General features: G+C 46.2%; 1 protein-coding gene across 1 annotated transcript; it reads left to right on the forward strand.

The window, feature by feature from the left end:
- The first annotated feature begins 7,584 nt into the window (after positions 1-7,584).
- On the forward strand, positions 7,585-15,205 carry LOC133453144 (solute carrier family 22 member 13-like). Its single transcript, XM_061733033.1, has 10 exons — positions 7,585-8,714; positions 8,902-9,005; positions 9,150-9,304; positions 10,461-10,629; positions 10,719-10,839; positions 11,155-11,258; positions 12,111-12,325; positions 12,930-13,038; positions 14,340-14,546; positions 14,940-15,205. The coding sequence occupies exons 1-10, from the start codon at positions 8,340-8,342 to the stop codon at positions 15,007-15,009; spliced, it is 1,629 nt and encodes a 542-aa protein (XP_061589017.1). The 5' UTR covers positions 7,585-8,339; the 3' UTR covers positions 15,010-15,205.
- The last annotated feature ends 2,039 nt before the right edge of the window (positions 15,206-17,244 follow it).

Genomic DNA, 17,244 nt, shown 5'->3' on the forward strand with positions numbered 1-17,244 from the left:
CACGTTTTTTCTTGTTTTAACATATATAAAGTGGTCTCTCCTCACCCTGCCAGCACAGGGGAGACAAAATACCATGAATTTCTGCAAGGTCTGTGACCCCCACCTTACAGAGTCCCCCAGTGTCACGTGATTTTTTTTGAGCCGATTAAAATCTGCGCCTAGGGTGACGTCACCCTAGGCGCAGAGGTTCGGCCTCTGCTGCTGAAACCATGCCCACAACCAGCTCTCTACGCCGGCTGGAGCGGTCCTTCCTTGAGCCAGTCGGACGCGGCGCCGCGGCGGAGCGGATCCGGGTTAAATCATCCAGGTTCCCGGGTGGTTTGGGAGCTGGGTCCTCGGGGGTCCGTCCCAGGTCGGATCAGCTTCACCCTCCGAGATTTTCAGCCAAATCTGTCGGTTTGATCCCCGGTAACCGACGATGCGCAGAGGATGCGCCCCGGAGCCGATCTGTGCGCCGGGCGCCTGCCGTGGGGTTGCGGGGTCCGATCGCCGCATCCGCCGGGCAGATCCGGCTGAAATTCCACTGGTCGGTCCCCGGGAGTCCCTGCTACCAGTCCAGGCGGGTTCCTCCGGTCCCGGCCGGTCGGAACTGGTCAGATTCCCCGGTTAAAGCCGCGGTGATGCGCGCTGCTCCAGCCTACTTCCTGGTTCCCAAAGCGGGGTCCGTCCAACTAAATTGTCCAGGTTCCCAGCCGCTTTGTGAGCAGGGATTTCTGGGGTACGTCCCAGGCTGGATCAGCTTCACCCTCCGAGATTTTCAGCGAAATCTGTCGGTTTGATCACCGGTAACGGGCGATGCGCCCCGGAGCCATGCGCTGGGGGCCCGCCGTGGGGTTGCGGGGCCAGCGTTCAGCATCCGCCGGGCAGATCCGGCTGAAATAGTGCATAAATGTTATTTATATACAACTCATATTTTATTTTTTTAACAATAAAGTTGCCATTCGTGAAAATTCAGTGTTGTGACCTGTGTGAAGACGAGGTGACTAAAGGCTGATTTATGGTTCCGCGTTACACCAACGCAGAGCCTACGGCGTAGGGTACGCGTCGATTTAACGCAGAACCGTAAATCAGGCTTTAAGATCTGTTTACAGCGTGTAACTGAAAGAGCGTCCGACTATCGCGTCGAGCTGCGTGACATCGGACGCTCTCTGTCCACACTGAAACTGTTAAACTCGCGGCTAGTTAGGACAGTCCGATACAAAAAAAATAAAGCAATGGATTTTATTTTGTTGCAGAAGCTTCTCGCATGGGACACAGTTTGTGTACGACGCAGGCGGCTCGGGCTGCTCTGGCGGAGCGAGGTTTATTCTCCACCCCTGCTACACGTCATTCAGGGAGCCAATCAGCACAGAGCCTCATTATCATAGCCTCCCCTCCCCTAAAATGAAGCACAGAAAAAGGGGTTAGAAGTGGTAAAACTAGTGACATGGCCCACAGGCTGGATTTCTGATTTATGTAGAAAAAACAAGCTTTAGATTGTTTTTAAGACATTCAAGGCCTGTTTAAAATATACATTAAATGCCATAATATGTCCCCTTTAACTGCCAAAGGAATGGCATAAATTGCGGCAAAATTACGCGATTAATTCAAAATGGCCGACTTCCTATTCGGTTTCGGCCATGGCGCCAAGAGACTTTTCTTTAAGTTGCAACATCTTAATGCAAACTTAAAAAAAAAAGTTTTATTGTGTCACATATTAGATTGAATCATTTAAACTAATGCAGTTATCACTAATGGATGCTTAAGACCATTGAGCGGTGCCCATCACCCCTCCTTCTTTTTCCTTTCTCAGTTATTAATTATAAGTATCTCGTAAGCATCATTGTTCTCCATTGTTCTTGTAGTTTGTTGTGCTGGTCTAGATCCTAGAGACAACTTCGGTTGTAATAGATGCTGTATAAATAAAATTGAATGGATTCATTGTCAATGTCTTAGATACTGTTTGACCAAGTTTGAGGTGTATCAGCTCATCTCGCTTGGCAAAAAGGCAATTCATTTAGAGTAAAAATAATAATAATTAAAGCTGCAAGCAGCGATGAACGGGCCCTCGCACCCTTGTGCACGTTCAGGCTGCAGTGGAAGCGCTTGTATGACTTGCATGTAGATTCTTCAGGCCTGGACATTTAGCGGATGACACCAGCCACGACTCTCAATACCAAACCATTCAAAAGTTATGGCAGAAAGTAGGAACTATCAGATATCGACCAATCAGATGAAGGAGTGGGGCTAATTTGTAGCAATTATGTTCAAGGACTCAAAACTGAGTCTGATGACACCACCCATGAGTCTTTATGTCAAACCATTCAAAAGTTATTGCAGAAAATTGAAACTATCATATATCGACCGATTAGAAGAAGGGACGGGGCTAATTTGCACCAATTAAGGTCAAGTACTATTCTTTAAAATGAGTGAGTAAGCTCAGTGCGAAGACAGAGTGAGATTCTTTTGAAGAATACGTTTGATTACATTACAGCCAATGGGGACTGAGACAGGTATTGGCGCCGCTCTAGCCTCCCCCGTTTAAATTTTGTGCATACCCCGCCTGTCAAAGTCACATTTTATGAATCCCAACACCTATGTCTACATTCTGACCAAAAATGATTTGTCTCCTTTTTACGGTTTGGCCGTGAGCTCGAGTTACAAATAAAAATTTGGGTTATTTTTTACTGCTTCTCACACACTTACCAACTGACATCCGCACTCGAGATTTGACGAAAAAGTGATTTCCAGTCCTCGCTTGTGTGCTCATATCTTGAAAAGTGTACATCTTAGGAAAAAACTGTTTGGAGAGAGAAGAGAAGTTTTCCTCCGTTTTGAAGTTTGAATGACATTTCTACGTGCAGGTATGAGGAAGCTAGGTGAATTTTGGCTTTTTTTTACCTTCTCCCATCCACAGTAGGCTTTTGTGACATTCCGCGCCACAAACATACATGGGAAAATCTCCCCATTAGTTTGGAAATTTGGAAATGTTTTTGCACTTCGTGCGAAAACTATTTGTGCGATCGCTCTGAAAATTCACAGGACTGTAGTTAAATTCAGGGCCTACAACTTTCAAAATCGGTTCAGAATTTTTGAGTAACAGTATGCGAGTGGTGAGGCCCCAAAGTTCTCCCAATGCGTTCCGGATGGCCCAAAAAGGAAACGTTTTCGCACGTTGCGCAAAAACGTGCGCACCAATCGCTAATAAAAGTCATAGCCTACCACTCGATTCCCGATTAGGGCGCAAGTTTCTACGTTTTTACTTTTCGCGTTTTCTCAAAGCTGCGGGACTAGTTACGCGCCGAAGTTTATACGGAAGAATAAATAATAAGCCTGAGCAATAATAAGAGTGCCTCTGGCTGTGCCACATCCTGAATATTCCACCATAGATGTCTTCAGGCTCAGTCTACAATCATACACATTAGTTGTCGACCAGATCAAAGAATGTATTGCTGAGCAGAGGTGGGTAGTAACAAGTTACATTTACTCCGTTACATTTACTTGAGTAAGTTTTGGGAAATTTTGTACTTTTAGGAGTAGTTTTGAATCACTATACTTTTTACTTTTACTTACCTAGAGATTTACTAACACCAGCTAGAGGTTTACTAAACACTAACTAGAGCTTTACTAAACAGAAAGGTTTTAAGTTTGGTTTTAAAGGTGGAGGTGGTGTCAGCCTCCTTAACCCAGATTGGAAGTTGGTTCCATAGTAATGGTGCCTGGTAGCAGAACGCCCGCCCTCCAAATCTACATTTGGATACTCTAGGAACTACGAGTAAACCTGCCCTCCGAGAACAGAGAGCTCTGCCAGGAACATAAGGCACTATCAGGTCTTGCAACTATTGTGGAGCTAAGCCGTTTTGGGCTTTATACGCAAGTAATAACATTTTAAACTGGATTCTGAATTTTACGGGTAGCGAATGGAACGACGCTAACACTGGAGAGACGTGGTCTCTCCTGCTGATTCCTGTCAGCACTCGCGCTGCTGCATTTTGGATCAGCTGGAGCCTATTCAGCAAATTACTTGGACATCCTGCTAATAACACGTTACAGTAATCTAGTCTAGAACATACAAACGCATGAACTAGCAATATTACAGAGATGGAAAAATGCTGTTTTACAAACCTGATTAATACTGTATATGGTTTCAACGACAAATCCTGATCAAAAACACCAAGGTTTCTCACAGTTGCACTGGAAGCCATCGCAACACCATCTAATCCCTTCCTAAGATGCTCTGGACCAAAAATGATAACCTCTGTTTTATCTGAATTTAGAAGCAAAACATTTCCAGACATCCATTCCTTGATGTCCCTCAGACATGCCTGAAGTTTAGCTAACGGTTCTGTTTCATCCGGCTTCATAGACAAATAGAGCTGCGTATCATCAGCATAGCAATGAAAGTGTATGCCGTGATTCTGGATTATACTTCCCAATGGCTGCATGTATAAACTGAACAAGATTGGCCCTAGCACTGAACCTTGCGGAACACCATAACAGACCCTCTACTGTTCTGAAGAAACCTTATGTACATGTATGCCTTTTTTCCTTATAGCAGCTGCTAAAGGCTCAATAAATAGAGAGAATAGGGAGAAAGAGGACAATCCTGTCACACAAAGACATACACATTGGCTTGTTCACCTGCATGCTTGGTCTGTAGTTTTTGGGGTTAGTTAATCGCGGTAACTTAGCTCAGACTGTGATTGGATCTCGAGATTTGGGAAGATTACTGCTCGTGTTTTGGTCAGTAACGTGTTGGTTTCGTGTTTCGTTTGTGGTTTTGTTGCAGATTTCCAGTGCTCGACGTGAGGCCTCCGTGTGTTCTTGCTTCCTGGTTTAGCATTGGATGTCACCCCCCCCCCCAAAAAAAACAAAAAAAATACAAAACTAGGTTTGTATGTGTATATATATGTACTGTATGTGTATGTGTATGTATGCGCATATATGTGTGTATATATATTAAATATAGTAACAATGCACATATATATGCCTTAGGTTTTTACCAGCATGGTATTAACTATTAATATATGTGCGGACAAGGTAAAAAAAAAAAGAGGACAACCCTGTCTGGTACCTCCTTGCAAGATAAAGCTTGTTGAAATTTGATCGTTGGTCTTTACACATACCTTGGGAGACCTATATAATATCTTTATCCAATCAATAAAAGATTTGCAGGTCCAAGATGAGATCACCCCTGACTCTAAATCACATCAGACAGAATTAAACAAAATTAAAGCTGCAAGCAGCGATGAACGGGCCCTCGCACTCACGGCCACCGCCCCCCATAAGCATATCAGAAAAGACACCACCCACAACTTCCTATGTCAAACCATTCAAAAGTTATAGCAGAAAAAAGGGACAACCAATCAGAAGAAGGGGCGGGGCTAATTCAGGCCAATGAAGGTCAAGGACTCCATACAGAATCTGATGACACCACCCACGACTCTCTATGTCAAACCATTCCAAAGTTATAGCAGAAAATCGGGACAACCAATCAGAAGAAGGGGCGGGGCTAATTAAGGCCAACGAAGCTTAAGAACTCATTACAGAGTCCCATGACACCACCCACGAATTCCTATGTCAAACCATTCAAAAGTTATAGCAGAAAAAAGGGACAACCAATCAGAAGAAGGGGCGGGGCTAATTCAGGCCAATGAAGGTCAAGGACTCCATAAAGAATCTGATGACCCCACCCACGACTCCCTATGTCAAACCATTCCAAAGTTATAGCAGAAAATCGGGACAACCAATCAGAAGAAGGGGCGGGGCTAATTAAAGCCAACTAAGCTTAAGGACTCATTACAGAGTCCCATGACACCACCCACGACTCTCTATGTTAAACCATTCCAAAGTTATAGCAGAAAATCGGGACAACCAATCAGAAGAAGGGGCGGGGCTAATTAAGGCCAACGAAGCTTAAGAACTCAGTACAAAGTCCCATGACACCACCCACGACTTCCTATGTCAAACCATGAAAAAGTTATAGCAGAAAAAAGGGACAACCAATCAGAAGAAGAGGCGGGGCTAATTCTGGCCAATGAAGGTCAAGGACTCCATAAAGAATCTGATGAAACCACCCACGACTCTCTATGTCAAACCATTCCAATGTTATAGCAGGAAATCGGGACAACCAATCAGAAGAAAGGGCGGGGCTAATTAAGGCCAACGAAGCTTAAGGACTCATTACAGAGTCCCATGACACCACCCACGACTTCCTATGTCAAACCATTCAAAAGTTATGGCAGATAAAAGTATTCTAGGGGGCGCTGTTGAGCCGTTAGGCCACGCCCATTAATGCAAACCATGAAATATCAAATTTATCGCCAAGTCTGGCTTGCATGCAAAATTTGGTGACTTTTGGAGAACTATCAAATATGGACCAATCACATGAAGGCGGGGCGCGCCTTTTGGCGTCTAGCGTCGCCACGGTAACACTTTTGAAAGAGAAAAGTAATGCGTGGTGTCGCAGGATGTACACGCACATTTTGATGTATAACACACCTGGGTGCACGTTGCGGTTCGGGCTGAATTAACTGCCGAATGAATGGCATAAATTTCGCCAAAATGACACAATTTATTAAAAATGGCCGACATCCTGTTCAGTTTCAGCCATGGCTCAAAGAGACTTTTCTTTAAGTTGTGCCATGATACAGGTGTGTAGCGATTTTCGTGCATGTACGTCAAACCGTATTGTGGGGCTTGAGGGACAAAGTTTTCCGGGGGGCGCTGTTGAGCCATTTTGCCACGCCCATTAATGCAAACCATGGCCATCGCCAGGCCTGGCTTGCATGCCAAATTTGGTGCCTTTTGGGGAACTATCAAATATGGACCAATCAGATGAAGGGGGGGTGTGCTTGTTGGCGTCTAGCGTCGCCACGGTAACACTTTTGAAAGAGAAAAGTAATGCGTGTAGTCGCAGGATGGAGACGGACATTTTGATGTATAACACATCTGGGTTCACGATACGGTTCGGGCTGAATTAATTCTCGAAGGAATGGCATATATTGCTCCAAAATTACGCGATTAATTCAGAATGTTCAAAATGGCCGACTTCCTGTTAGGTTTCGGCCATGGCGCCAAGAGACTTTTCTTTTAGTTGCGACATGATACAGGTGTGTACCGATTTTCGTTCATGTACGTCAAACCGTATTATGGGGCTTGAGGCACAAAGTTTTTTCTGTCGAACCAATCAGATGAAGGGTGGGTGCGCTTTTTGGCGTCTAGCGCCGCCACGGTAACGCTTTTGAAAGAGAAAAGTAATGCGTGTTGTCGCAGGATGGAGACGCACATTTTGATGTATAACACACTTGGGGGCACGTTACGGTTCGGGCTGAATTAACTTTCGAAGGAATGGCATAAATTTCGCCAAAATGACACGACTAATTCAAAATGGCCGACTTCCTGTTCGGTTTAGGGCATGACGCCAAGAGACTTTTCTTTCAGTTGTGCCATGATACAGGTGTGTACCGACTTTCGTGCATGTACGTCAAACCGTATCGTGGGGCTTGAGGCACAAAGTTTTCAAGGGGGCGCTGTTGAGCCATTTTGCCACGCCCATTAATGTAAACCATTAAATATCAAATTTTTCGCCAGGCCTGACTTGCATGCAAAATTTGGTGACTTTTTGGGCACGTTTAGGGGGGCAAAAAGGCCCTCCTTTCGTCAGAAGAACGAAAGAAAAAAAAAAAAAAAAAAAATTCCTACAGATACAATAGGGCCTTCGCACTGAAGGTGCTCGGGCCCTAATTAATCAAGGGGCGGGTGAAGGGGAATAAGAAAAAAATAAAAAATAAATAAAAATGTATGGGGCGGGGGGAAACCTTGAGCAGGACCTGGATCATAAGGGGGGACCCTCCTGCCGGAGGCCAACTAAGTGTCTCGGCAGGAGGTTGTAGTTGCAGGCAGGAGGATTTCCTGGAAGGGTTTTTATGCAACAGGTATTTTATACAAGAGACAACAGGGACTGTAAAACACAGAATTTCATGACTCAGCAACTGTAAAAACTCTGTGAAACATCAACAGCAGTGTCCTGGAGCATGAAGTATGGGTCAAAAAACTTCACTCTGTGTTGTGCCTCTACCAGCACTGGAAATGGGAACTTCTGTTGGGTTAAAACATGCATTTAAAACAAATGAGATAACATCACACCAATAAAGTGGCAGGTGACATAAATGGCTCTGGACTCAGGCTAAACACCTGCAGTTACATGTTATAGACGAGTGTAACTATAAAACTGGTCTTATGCTGAAAAATAAAACATTAAAAGTGCGCTCTCATCCTTCCTGGAGTTTAAACATTGATTAGCACGTTTAAAGGTCAGTCCCTGACAGCATCTCTGCGGGGAAGTCTACTCCCCGAGCATGGCTGAGTTTGGCGAGATCCTGGTAAACATCGGAGAGTTTGGACTTTTCCAGAAGACCGTCCTGTTTTCTCTTTGCTTCCCAAATCTGTTTCTGCCTTTCCACTTTGCAAGCGTGTTTTTCATCGAGTCAGATCCGGAGCGACACTGTAACACAGACTGGATCCTCCAGGCGGCTCCAAACCTGACCAGGGACGAGCAGCTGAACCTGACTCTGCCCCGGGAGCAGGACGGGAGCTTCAGCCGGTGCGGGATGTTCGTCCCCGTGGACTGGGACATCAGCAGCATCAGGGAGTACGGACTCAACCACACCACCGGGTGTCTGAATGGATGGGTGTATGGAGACACGCTGTACCAGGCCACCATAGTCACCGATGTAAGTGTTGTGTGAAATAAGACCCGGAAACAGGCATTGTGGCATAGAATTGTCAAATTGGTTTAATTCACTGTACGAATTGTTACAGATTACTTTTGTAATACTGTATTTGACCAGGTCTTTGTACGTTTTGACCGTATAGAAGTATGCAGTCCTATATATACACATTTATTTTTTTGTTTCATAGTTTGATTTAGTTTGTGACCAGACTTATTGGGTGGAAGTGGCCCAAGCGGTGCTGATGGCTGGCATCCTGGTGGGGTCGCTACTATTTGGACCTTTTGCAGAGTCGTAAGTGCTGAAGAAAACAAGCATCTAAAAATCTGCTTTGGATTCAAGCTGCAATTCCTGCTTATTTCTCCGGTTCTTTTCATCTAAAAATTCAACAAAGTATTTAATCCACCGATGGTTTACCAAGCGTGGCGTCTGTTCCAGGTTTGGACGCAAGCGCGCCACTCAGGTGCCCGCGCTCGTCATGGCCATCTTCACCGCCACGACCGGGTTATCTCCTGCCTTCTCCCTCTACTTGGCCTCCCAGTTCCTTGTAGGAGTGGGCTATGGAGGCTATCGACTCAATGGCGTCATACTTGGTAGTCCCGACAACACTGTCTTCATTTTAGTTACTTTGATTAAAAATGGCATTAATGAGTTTTGATCCAGGCAACAACAGTTTTCTTAAATAACTGAAAGAAAATCAGCACAACTGATTTGTATTTATATGACCTATTGTTGAATTTTTTTAGTGACTATTTTTATTTTATAGCCTGTTTATTTGTGTGCTTTTAACAGTCTTGTACATGTCCCTGTCTCAGGCTTCCGTCGCGGGTCGGTAAAATCCTCAGTGTTAACAGTTGGCTTCCTGTTTGCAGCCACTGGATCGGAGTGGATCGGAGTGTCCAGGTGGTCCTGGGGGGCATGCGTGGCTCAGCTCAGGCCAACACATAGTCAAAGTTCGGGGGGCCGTCCTCGGGGCCGGGCAGACCGGCAAGACACTTCGGGGGGCCGTCCTCAGGACTGAGCAGACGGGCCAAAGGGTCGTTCTCGGGACTGAGCAGAGAGGTGTTCTCGGGATCGGGAAGACAGGCGTTCTTGGGAACGGGAAGATGGGACTCGGAAGACGAGCGTTCTCGGGACTGGGACCTTGGCTTGGGGGAACATAGAATCCTGAGGGCCGGCTTCAGGGGACATAGATTCCTAGGGGCTGGCTTTGGGGGACATAGAATCCTAGGGCCTGGTTTCGGGGGACACAGAATCCTAGGCATCAGCTGAGGCGGACACCGGGTCGTCGGCACTGGCTGAGGGGGACACCGGGTCCTCGGTAGGGGCCTGGGCGTCGGCTGAAGGGCGTCCGGGACCACCACTGGAACAGGGACGGGTGCGTCCGGGACCACCTCAGGAACAGCGGCGGGTAGAACTCCCTTAAGTGAAAGTTTCTCCTGCTGGGTCCATGGTGGCTGGTCCGTTCTGTTGTGATATGGGTGTTGTTCGGACCCAGATGTAGTAGAGAGCAGGAGGCAGGAGTTCCAAAAATTACGATTTATTTTAAACTAACAAAAAGGGATAATGAGACAGGTGCAGAGGATCAGGGCCAATGAGAAACAGGAAGGTCAAACCAAAACTTAAACACAAAGACAAAATAAAACAGGAAGGGTCAAACCCTGACACTTTTAACAGTCTGTACATGTCCCTGTCTCAGGCTTCTGTTGGTAAGATCCTCAGTGTTAACTGTTGGTTTCCTGTTTCCAGCCACCGAGTGGATCGGAGTGTCCAGGCGGTCCTGGGGGTCATGCGTGGCTCAGATGTTTGGTGCAGTGGGACAGGCCGTCCTCGCCGGCATGATCTACTTCATCAGAGACTGGAGACTAGCCCAGCTGGTCACCGCCGCTCCAGTGGCGTTGGTCGCTGTTTACATCTGGTGTGCATTAACACTCTGAGCAGGTCCTGGTAGAAGGCTACTGGGGGCGGATCGGGGATCAGTGACCTGTCCGGACCTGTTCTGTGCAGGTTTATTCCAGAGTCGGCCAGGTGGCTGTTGGACAGAGGACGGACGGAAGAGGCCAAAGATCTCATTATCAAAGTTGCGACCATCAACAAACGCACCATCTCAGACTCTCTGCTTGAAAAGGTGCCTCCTTCACTTTTAATACCTTTTTCTTTTCTCTAAAACCTTGAGCAGAAATGTTTATCTACCAATAACAAGTGCCAACATAAAAAAGTGAAGAAACCTTACTTTTAAAAGAAACTCCTGACTGTATGAAGCGTGAACTTGAACAAGTTATTTGAACTTTCAGACAGATCTCACTGCTGTTGTTCAAGCTAAAACCGGATTTTAAGACATAGGAGTAACTTAACTTTCCAGGTTTCAAGGTTTTCGGATGGCGTTCTTTTCTACGAGGAGCATTTGTTAGCTTGATGTTCTGTCCACTCCTGTGCATTACAGGTTGTTATGAAAGAAACGAAACGAAATGAGAAAAGGGGAGGCATACTAGCTCTTATCCAATCACCTGTACTTAGGAAGTATTTCCTTACAATTATATTTGCATGGTAAGTTACTTTCTACGCTGCATTCATCAACTGCACTGGGGCCTCCTTTATAAAAGAGTGTGTAGGATTCATACTAAAAGTGCACGTAAACCCAAAAGCTGAAAATGGCGTGCGCACAAAATAATCCTGATTTATAAAACCGTGTGCACGCACACTTGCACGCAATGTTCTCTTTATAAATCACAGTCCAGCTGGAAGGTTGCGCAGGTGAATTCGCCTACGGCGTAGGTGGGCGTCGCCGCGTACCCTATGGCGTAGGCTCTGCGTCGCTTTAACGTGGACCCATAATTTAGGCTTACGCGTGCGCGTAAAGGTTTCACGCGTGCGTAAAACTCATATATATTAAAAAAAAATCGGAGTCCTTTTAGGGGCTCCGTAGAGCCCATAAAGGTTCTGTCCTCAGTCACTCTACGGTTGTCGCGGTGGGTGACGAGGAGGTGCCCGGCGTGTCCTGGCACTGCGGCTGCAGCAGCAGCACCAGAGTCCTGACTGACGCTGAGCTTCACACACAGAGGGACACGATCAGCGCTATTATATTATAAGTCTGATATGTGATGACATTAACAGTATGACATGAATCTGGCTTCATTTCACCACCTCACCGCCTGCGTCGCCAGTTCCCCATATCTTCAGACTGTTCGTGCGCGAGGGTCAGGGTTGGCGTAAAGATACACAAATTTTTTGGTTAGTTTTTTCTTTTTAAATCCCAACCTTTGCATAGAATGTGGCTTGCGCATCTTTCAAGCCCTGTTTTGTGCGCAAGCGAGCTTTATAAATGAGGCCCCTGAGCTGTTGAATCATACTAAAGTACTGGGTAGTACAGTGAGGTTTGAAGCTGACCGTTTCCTCCAGGTTCTCGCTGAACGTCACCTACTACTGCATGTCCTTCAACGTGAGGAACTTCGGCCTCGACATCTTCCTGACGCAGGCCGTGTTCGGCCTGACCGAACTCCCGGCTCACTTCCTGTGCATCTGGCTGCTGGAAGCTGTGGGGAGGAAAGTGTCGCTGACATCAACACTTGTAGCCGGAGGATTCCTGTGCCTCTTGATCTTGGCTGTTCCTCAAGGTGGACCTCCTCAAAAAACTTTATTACAAAAAAGTGAAGCAGGTCTGAATTTCAAAAACAAACCTTTTAACAACAATTGACATTAAAACCACTAAAGTCCACTACTTTTCATTCTGTTTAGTTCTTCTAATTACAAAAAGAAAAGAAAAGAAAAGAATCAACCCGTTTCATGAGATTAAATCAACTCCCATATGTTTTTATCCAGACTGGTGAGGTTCTGCTCATGTTCAAACTCACAAAGTACAAGCGTTGACTATCTGTCACGTCTCCATCCGTCCACCTACCATTTAAGTCTGTCTTTACATACTGTATATTAAGTCCCGGCTCGACTTCCAGAGGCATTTATGTGAGTCAGAGAGTGCAGCAAATGCCAGCGTGCCTGCCGTCTAAAGAATTATGGGATGGATTGCAGTGACCTTTGAGCACATTGTGTTCGTCTCCAGGTTAAAAGCCCGCTGTCATGGTGAATCAAGAGTTTTGACCACCAGAGACAACCTTCCTCTGCTGTTCACACCAGAGCAGTCATGCGTGATAATTAGGGAAGCCCCTCCATGTAGAGGCGTCGCCCATTCCCCTTATTTGACGTTGTGTCTTGCTTCTCCAGGTAATGCTGTTGCTGTCACCATGTTGGCAACGGCAGGTCGGTTTTTCATTAACTGGGCTGGATCCATCTGCAGCGTGTATGTTCAGGAGCTGTTTCCAACATCTATCCGGTAAGAAGAGTGTCACAATTAAAGTTAGCTGAAGCTCAAACGACTGAAACCCCCAACAGAGCAGTGGGTTCAGTGCTGAAGGTGTTGTGAAGGGGTTGTTGTCGGACCCAGATGTAGGAGAGCCGGAGGCAGGAGTTCCAAAAAAGCAAAGATTTATTTAATCAAATCCAGGCCAACATAGTTAGAACTCAGGGGGTCTGGGCACTAAACCGGCGAGAAAGTTCAGGGGGCCGTCCTCGGGGCCTGGCAGGCCGGTGAGACAGTTCAGGGGGACACTCTTGGGACTGAGCAGACGGGTCAGAGGGACACTCTCGGGATCGGGCAGATGGGCGTTCTCGGGACTGGGAAGTTTCTAGGGACGGGCGGATCGCCGTTCTCGGGACTGGGGTACACAGAATCCTAGGGGCCGGCTTCGGGGGACACAGAACCCTAGGGGCCGGCTTCGGGGGACACAGAATCCTAGGGGCCGCTTCGGGGGACACAGAATCCTAGGGGCCGGCTTCGGGACGGACTGAATCCGAGGGGTTGGCGTCGGGGGACACCGGGCCCTAGGCGTTGGCTTCGGGGGACACCGTGTCCTCAGCATTGGGTGAGGGGGACACCGGGTCCTCGGCAGGGGCCTGGGTGTCGGCTGAAGTGCGACTGGGACCACCACTGGAACAGTGACGGGAGGGGGGGGGGCCTTGATTACAGGAAGAGGTGTGTCCAGGACCCCCACCAGAACAGGTTGGGGCTGCCGCCATCGTCGTTTCCCCTGGAAGGGGGACTCCTGCCCCTGCGAACTGGTCCCTGTCCATATCACCATCTGCTGATAGAACTCCCTCAAGTTGAAAGTTTCTCCTGCTGGGTCCAGGGGGGACTGGTCAGTTCTGTTGGGAAGGGGCTGCTGTCGGACCCAGATGTAGGAAATCCTTAGGCAGGAGTTCCAAATGGCAAAGATTTATCTAATAAAAAAAAAAGCGCTGCTTTGCAGGATGGCAAAAAAACTTGGAACAAGAATCAAAAACTACTAAACACAAGGAAAACACAGAGGGAGGAAACAGTACGGACCAGCAGGGGGCAAGGTAAAGACAAGACCAGATATACACAAGGGTTAACGAGACACAGGTGCAGACAATCAGGGCCGATGGGAAACAGGAAGGTCAAACCAGAACTTAAACACAAAGACACAGGCTTCAAAATAAAACAGGAAGTGTTAAATCCTGACAGAAGGGACACATTGGCTCCTATTCCTGGTTAATATCAATATAAATGACAGGTGATGTGTGAGCTGGCTCTTCTGCTGTGCTGTCTCCTTCCAGACAAACGGCCTCTGGTCTGGGCTCCATCGCGAGCCGAGTTGGGGGTCTGCTTTCCCCGCTGGTCAACATGTTGGCTGCGTACCACTGGACCATACCTATCATCGTCTTCAGCAGCCTCCCACTGGTCAGCGGGGCACTTGCCCTCCTGCTTCCTGAAACCAGAAGAAAAGAGCTCCCAGATTCAACTGATGAGGCCGAGGGGAAACGGTAGGAAAGCTGCTCGTGGACTGAATCCACCTCCACCGGGCCATGACCCCCAGTGGAGCCCACGAGTCCCAGTCTTGGGAGGGGGGTGTTATTGCTGCAGAAGCTTTATTGCAGCACAGCAGCGTTTCATACGTTTGTTTATGGTGCTGTTGGGACAGGTGATGCAGGACAGAAGCTAAATCAGCAGACTTTACATTTATGAAAAAGACAAAACCCCTTTTTTATTTTCAGTGCAACATGTTCTCGTCTAGGAGGTCAGCACCACTACTTCCTGTCTGCAGCTCTGACTGCTTAGGCTTCAGCACAAATCAGAGGGTTTCAGCAACACAACTGAATGAGATATCAGGACTTCGCAGCACTGACGCAAACCTCTCTGTTCCTCTCGTCCCCCAGAAACGAGACGACCACAATGCGGCGGCTGGAGCTGAACAGACCTCCACCCAACCAGTCCACCAAACTGTAGTCGGTCAGCTGACTGGGGGGCTGCATCGTGACTAGGGTTATCCCGATCAGGATTCTTTAGCTCCCGATCCGATCACTTGAGTTTGAGTATCTGCCGATCCCGATCTTTCCCGATCCGATCACTTTTTTTGGCTCCCAATACAATTCCGATACTTTTTCCCGATCAGATACATTTTGGCAATGAATTAAGTACAAAATGTATAAACATAAAATTGTAAACGAAAACAAAAAGTGTAGAGTAGTGCAATAAAAAAAATTAATTAAAGCTGCAAGCAGCAATGAACGGGCCCCTGCACCCTTGTGCACGTTCAGGCGTGTTGCAGGGGAAGCGCTTGTATGACTTGCATGTAGATTCTTCAGGCCTGGACATTTAGCAGATGACACCACCCACGACTCTATATCAAACCATTCAAAAGTTATGGCCGAAAGTAGGAGCTATCAAATATTGACCTATCAGAAGAAGTGGCGAGGCTAATTTGCACCAATTATGTTCATGGACTCAAAACCGAGTCCGATGACACCACCCACGAGTCTTTATGTCAAACCATTCAAAAGTAATGGCAGAAAATAGGAACTATCAAATATCGACCAATCAGAAGAAGGGGCGGGGCTAATTCATGCCAATGAAGGTCAAATACTCAATACCGAGTTCGATGACACCACGCACGACTCTTTATTCAATTCAATCCAATTCAATTTTATTTATATAGCGTCTAATACAACAAAAGTTGTCTCTAGACGCTTTCCAGAGACCCAGAACATGAACCCCCGAGCAATTATTACATAAACAATGGCAGGTAAAAACTTCCCTTTGAAAACTTCCCCCTCTGCGGTGAATAAAGGCTGATTTATGGTTCCGCGTAAAATCGACGGCATTGCCCACGGCGTAGGTTACGCGGCGCACGCAGCGTTCGGCGCGTAACCTACGCCGTAGGGTCTGCGTTGGTGTAACGCGGACCCATAAATCAGCCTTTTAAAAAGCGAGTTTCAGCTGTCAATCAAAAGAACGTGGGGGCCCTAACCTGTTCGTAATTATAAGGCTGTGGCCCGTCATATTGGTGTGAATACACATTCACAACCTCTTCAGTGTCACAACTAACATTAAGATCCATTATTTTTCCTATTGTTGAAATTCACCGCACTCCCTCCCGACACGTCACTTCCGGTTCAGCTTTTTCAGATGCGGAAGTAAAATACTCTCACAAAAACAACTCCGGAGGTCACTGTAGTATATATTTATGCGTATTTCAATGAAAATTCAGTTCCTACATTATTTTCCTACACATTGATTCACAGGGGTCTCCAACCTGCAATCTGCTCTTTAAGCCAAACAGTGGCAAGGAAAAACGGTAACCCTTTCTTTTACAGTAATAACCAGGTAATACCATGGTAATTACACTGTAATTACCTAGTAGTACCTTGTATTTACAAGGTAATTACATGGTAACTACTGGGTAATTTACCCAGTAAGTACTAGGTAATTATTACGTATTTTCTTGTACCATGTAATTATGTGTATTTACCATGTAATCACATGGTAAATACCTGGTTGTTTAAACTAAACATTACTAGGTAATTACAAAGACATAAGATGGGAACTATGAGGGAAATTTTTTAGGTTAATATTGGTAACTACCAGTCAATTTACCATGTAATTACTCTGAAATTACATGAATTATTTCTAAGTAAGTACCAGGTAATTACTAAGTATTTTTCTGCAAACTACCAGGAAATTATAACATATATTTGAGGTAGTTACCAGCTAATTACACTTCAATGACCATGTAGTTACCTTGTATTTACTATACATTTCATGGATAACTATGGGTATTTACCCATTCATTATTGATTTATGTATTATCAATGGATTGGTGCAGGTACCCCCGAGGGTGTAAATGACTCTACTGACCTTGTAATTAACCTGATAGTTACCATGTTTTACCTGGCAATTGGCAGGTACTTACCTTGTACTTACTTGCCCAGTAATTCTATTAATTAAAGTGAAACTGGACTGTAAAAGAAAGCGTGTGTTGTTTCCATAATATTACCTGGTAATTGTAGATTATAATTATAAAGATTTGAACAATTGGCAAAACATCTGATAATTATCTCCCCTTTACCCCGCAATTAGAAAGTTGGACCACACCCCCTCACACTCCCTCACATATACTCTCCTTTGCACTGTAAGTGCTCGGGCCCTAATTACCAGGTAATATTATGGAAACAACACACGCTT

The sequence above is a fragment of the Cololabis saira genome, chromosome 10 (genome assembly GCF_033807715.1).
Source record: "Cololabis saira isolate AMF1-May2022 chromosome 10, fColSai1.1, whole genome shotgun sequence".
Lineage (NCBI taxonomy): Eukaryota > Metazoa > Chordata > Actinopteri > Beloniformes > Belonidae > Cololabis > Cololabis saira.

Coding starts and splice junctions, on each gene's coding strand:
- LOC133453144 (XM_061733033.1), top strand. CDS start 8,340: ATGGCTGAGTTTGGCGAGATCCTGGTAAACATCGGAGAGTTTGGACTT. Junction 8,715..8,901: donor AGGCCACCATAGTCACCGAT/GTAAGTGTTGTG, acceptor TTTGTTTCATAG/TTTGATTTAGTTTGTGACCA. Junction 9,305..10,460: donor ACTCAATGGCGTCATACTTG/GTAGTCCCGACA, acceptor TCCTGTTTCCAG/CCACCGAGTGGATCGGAGTG.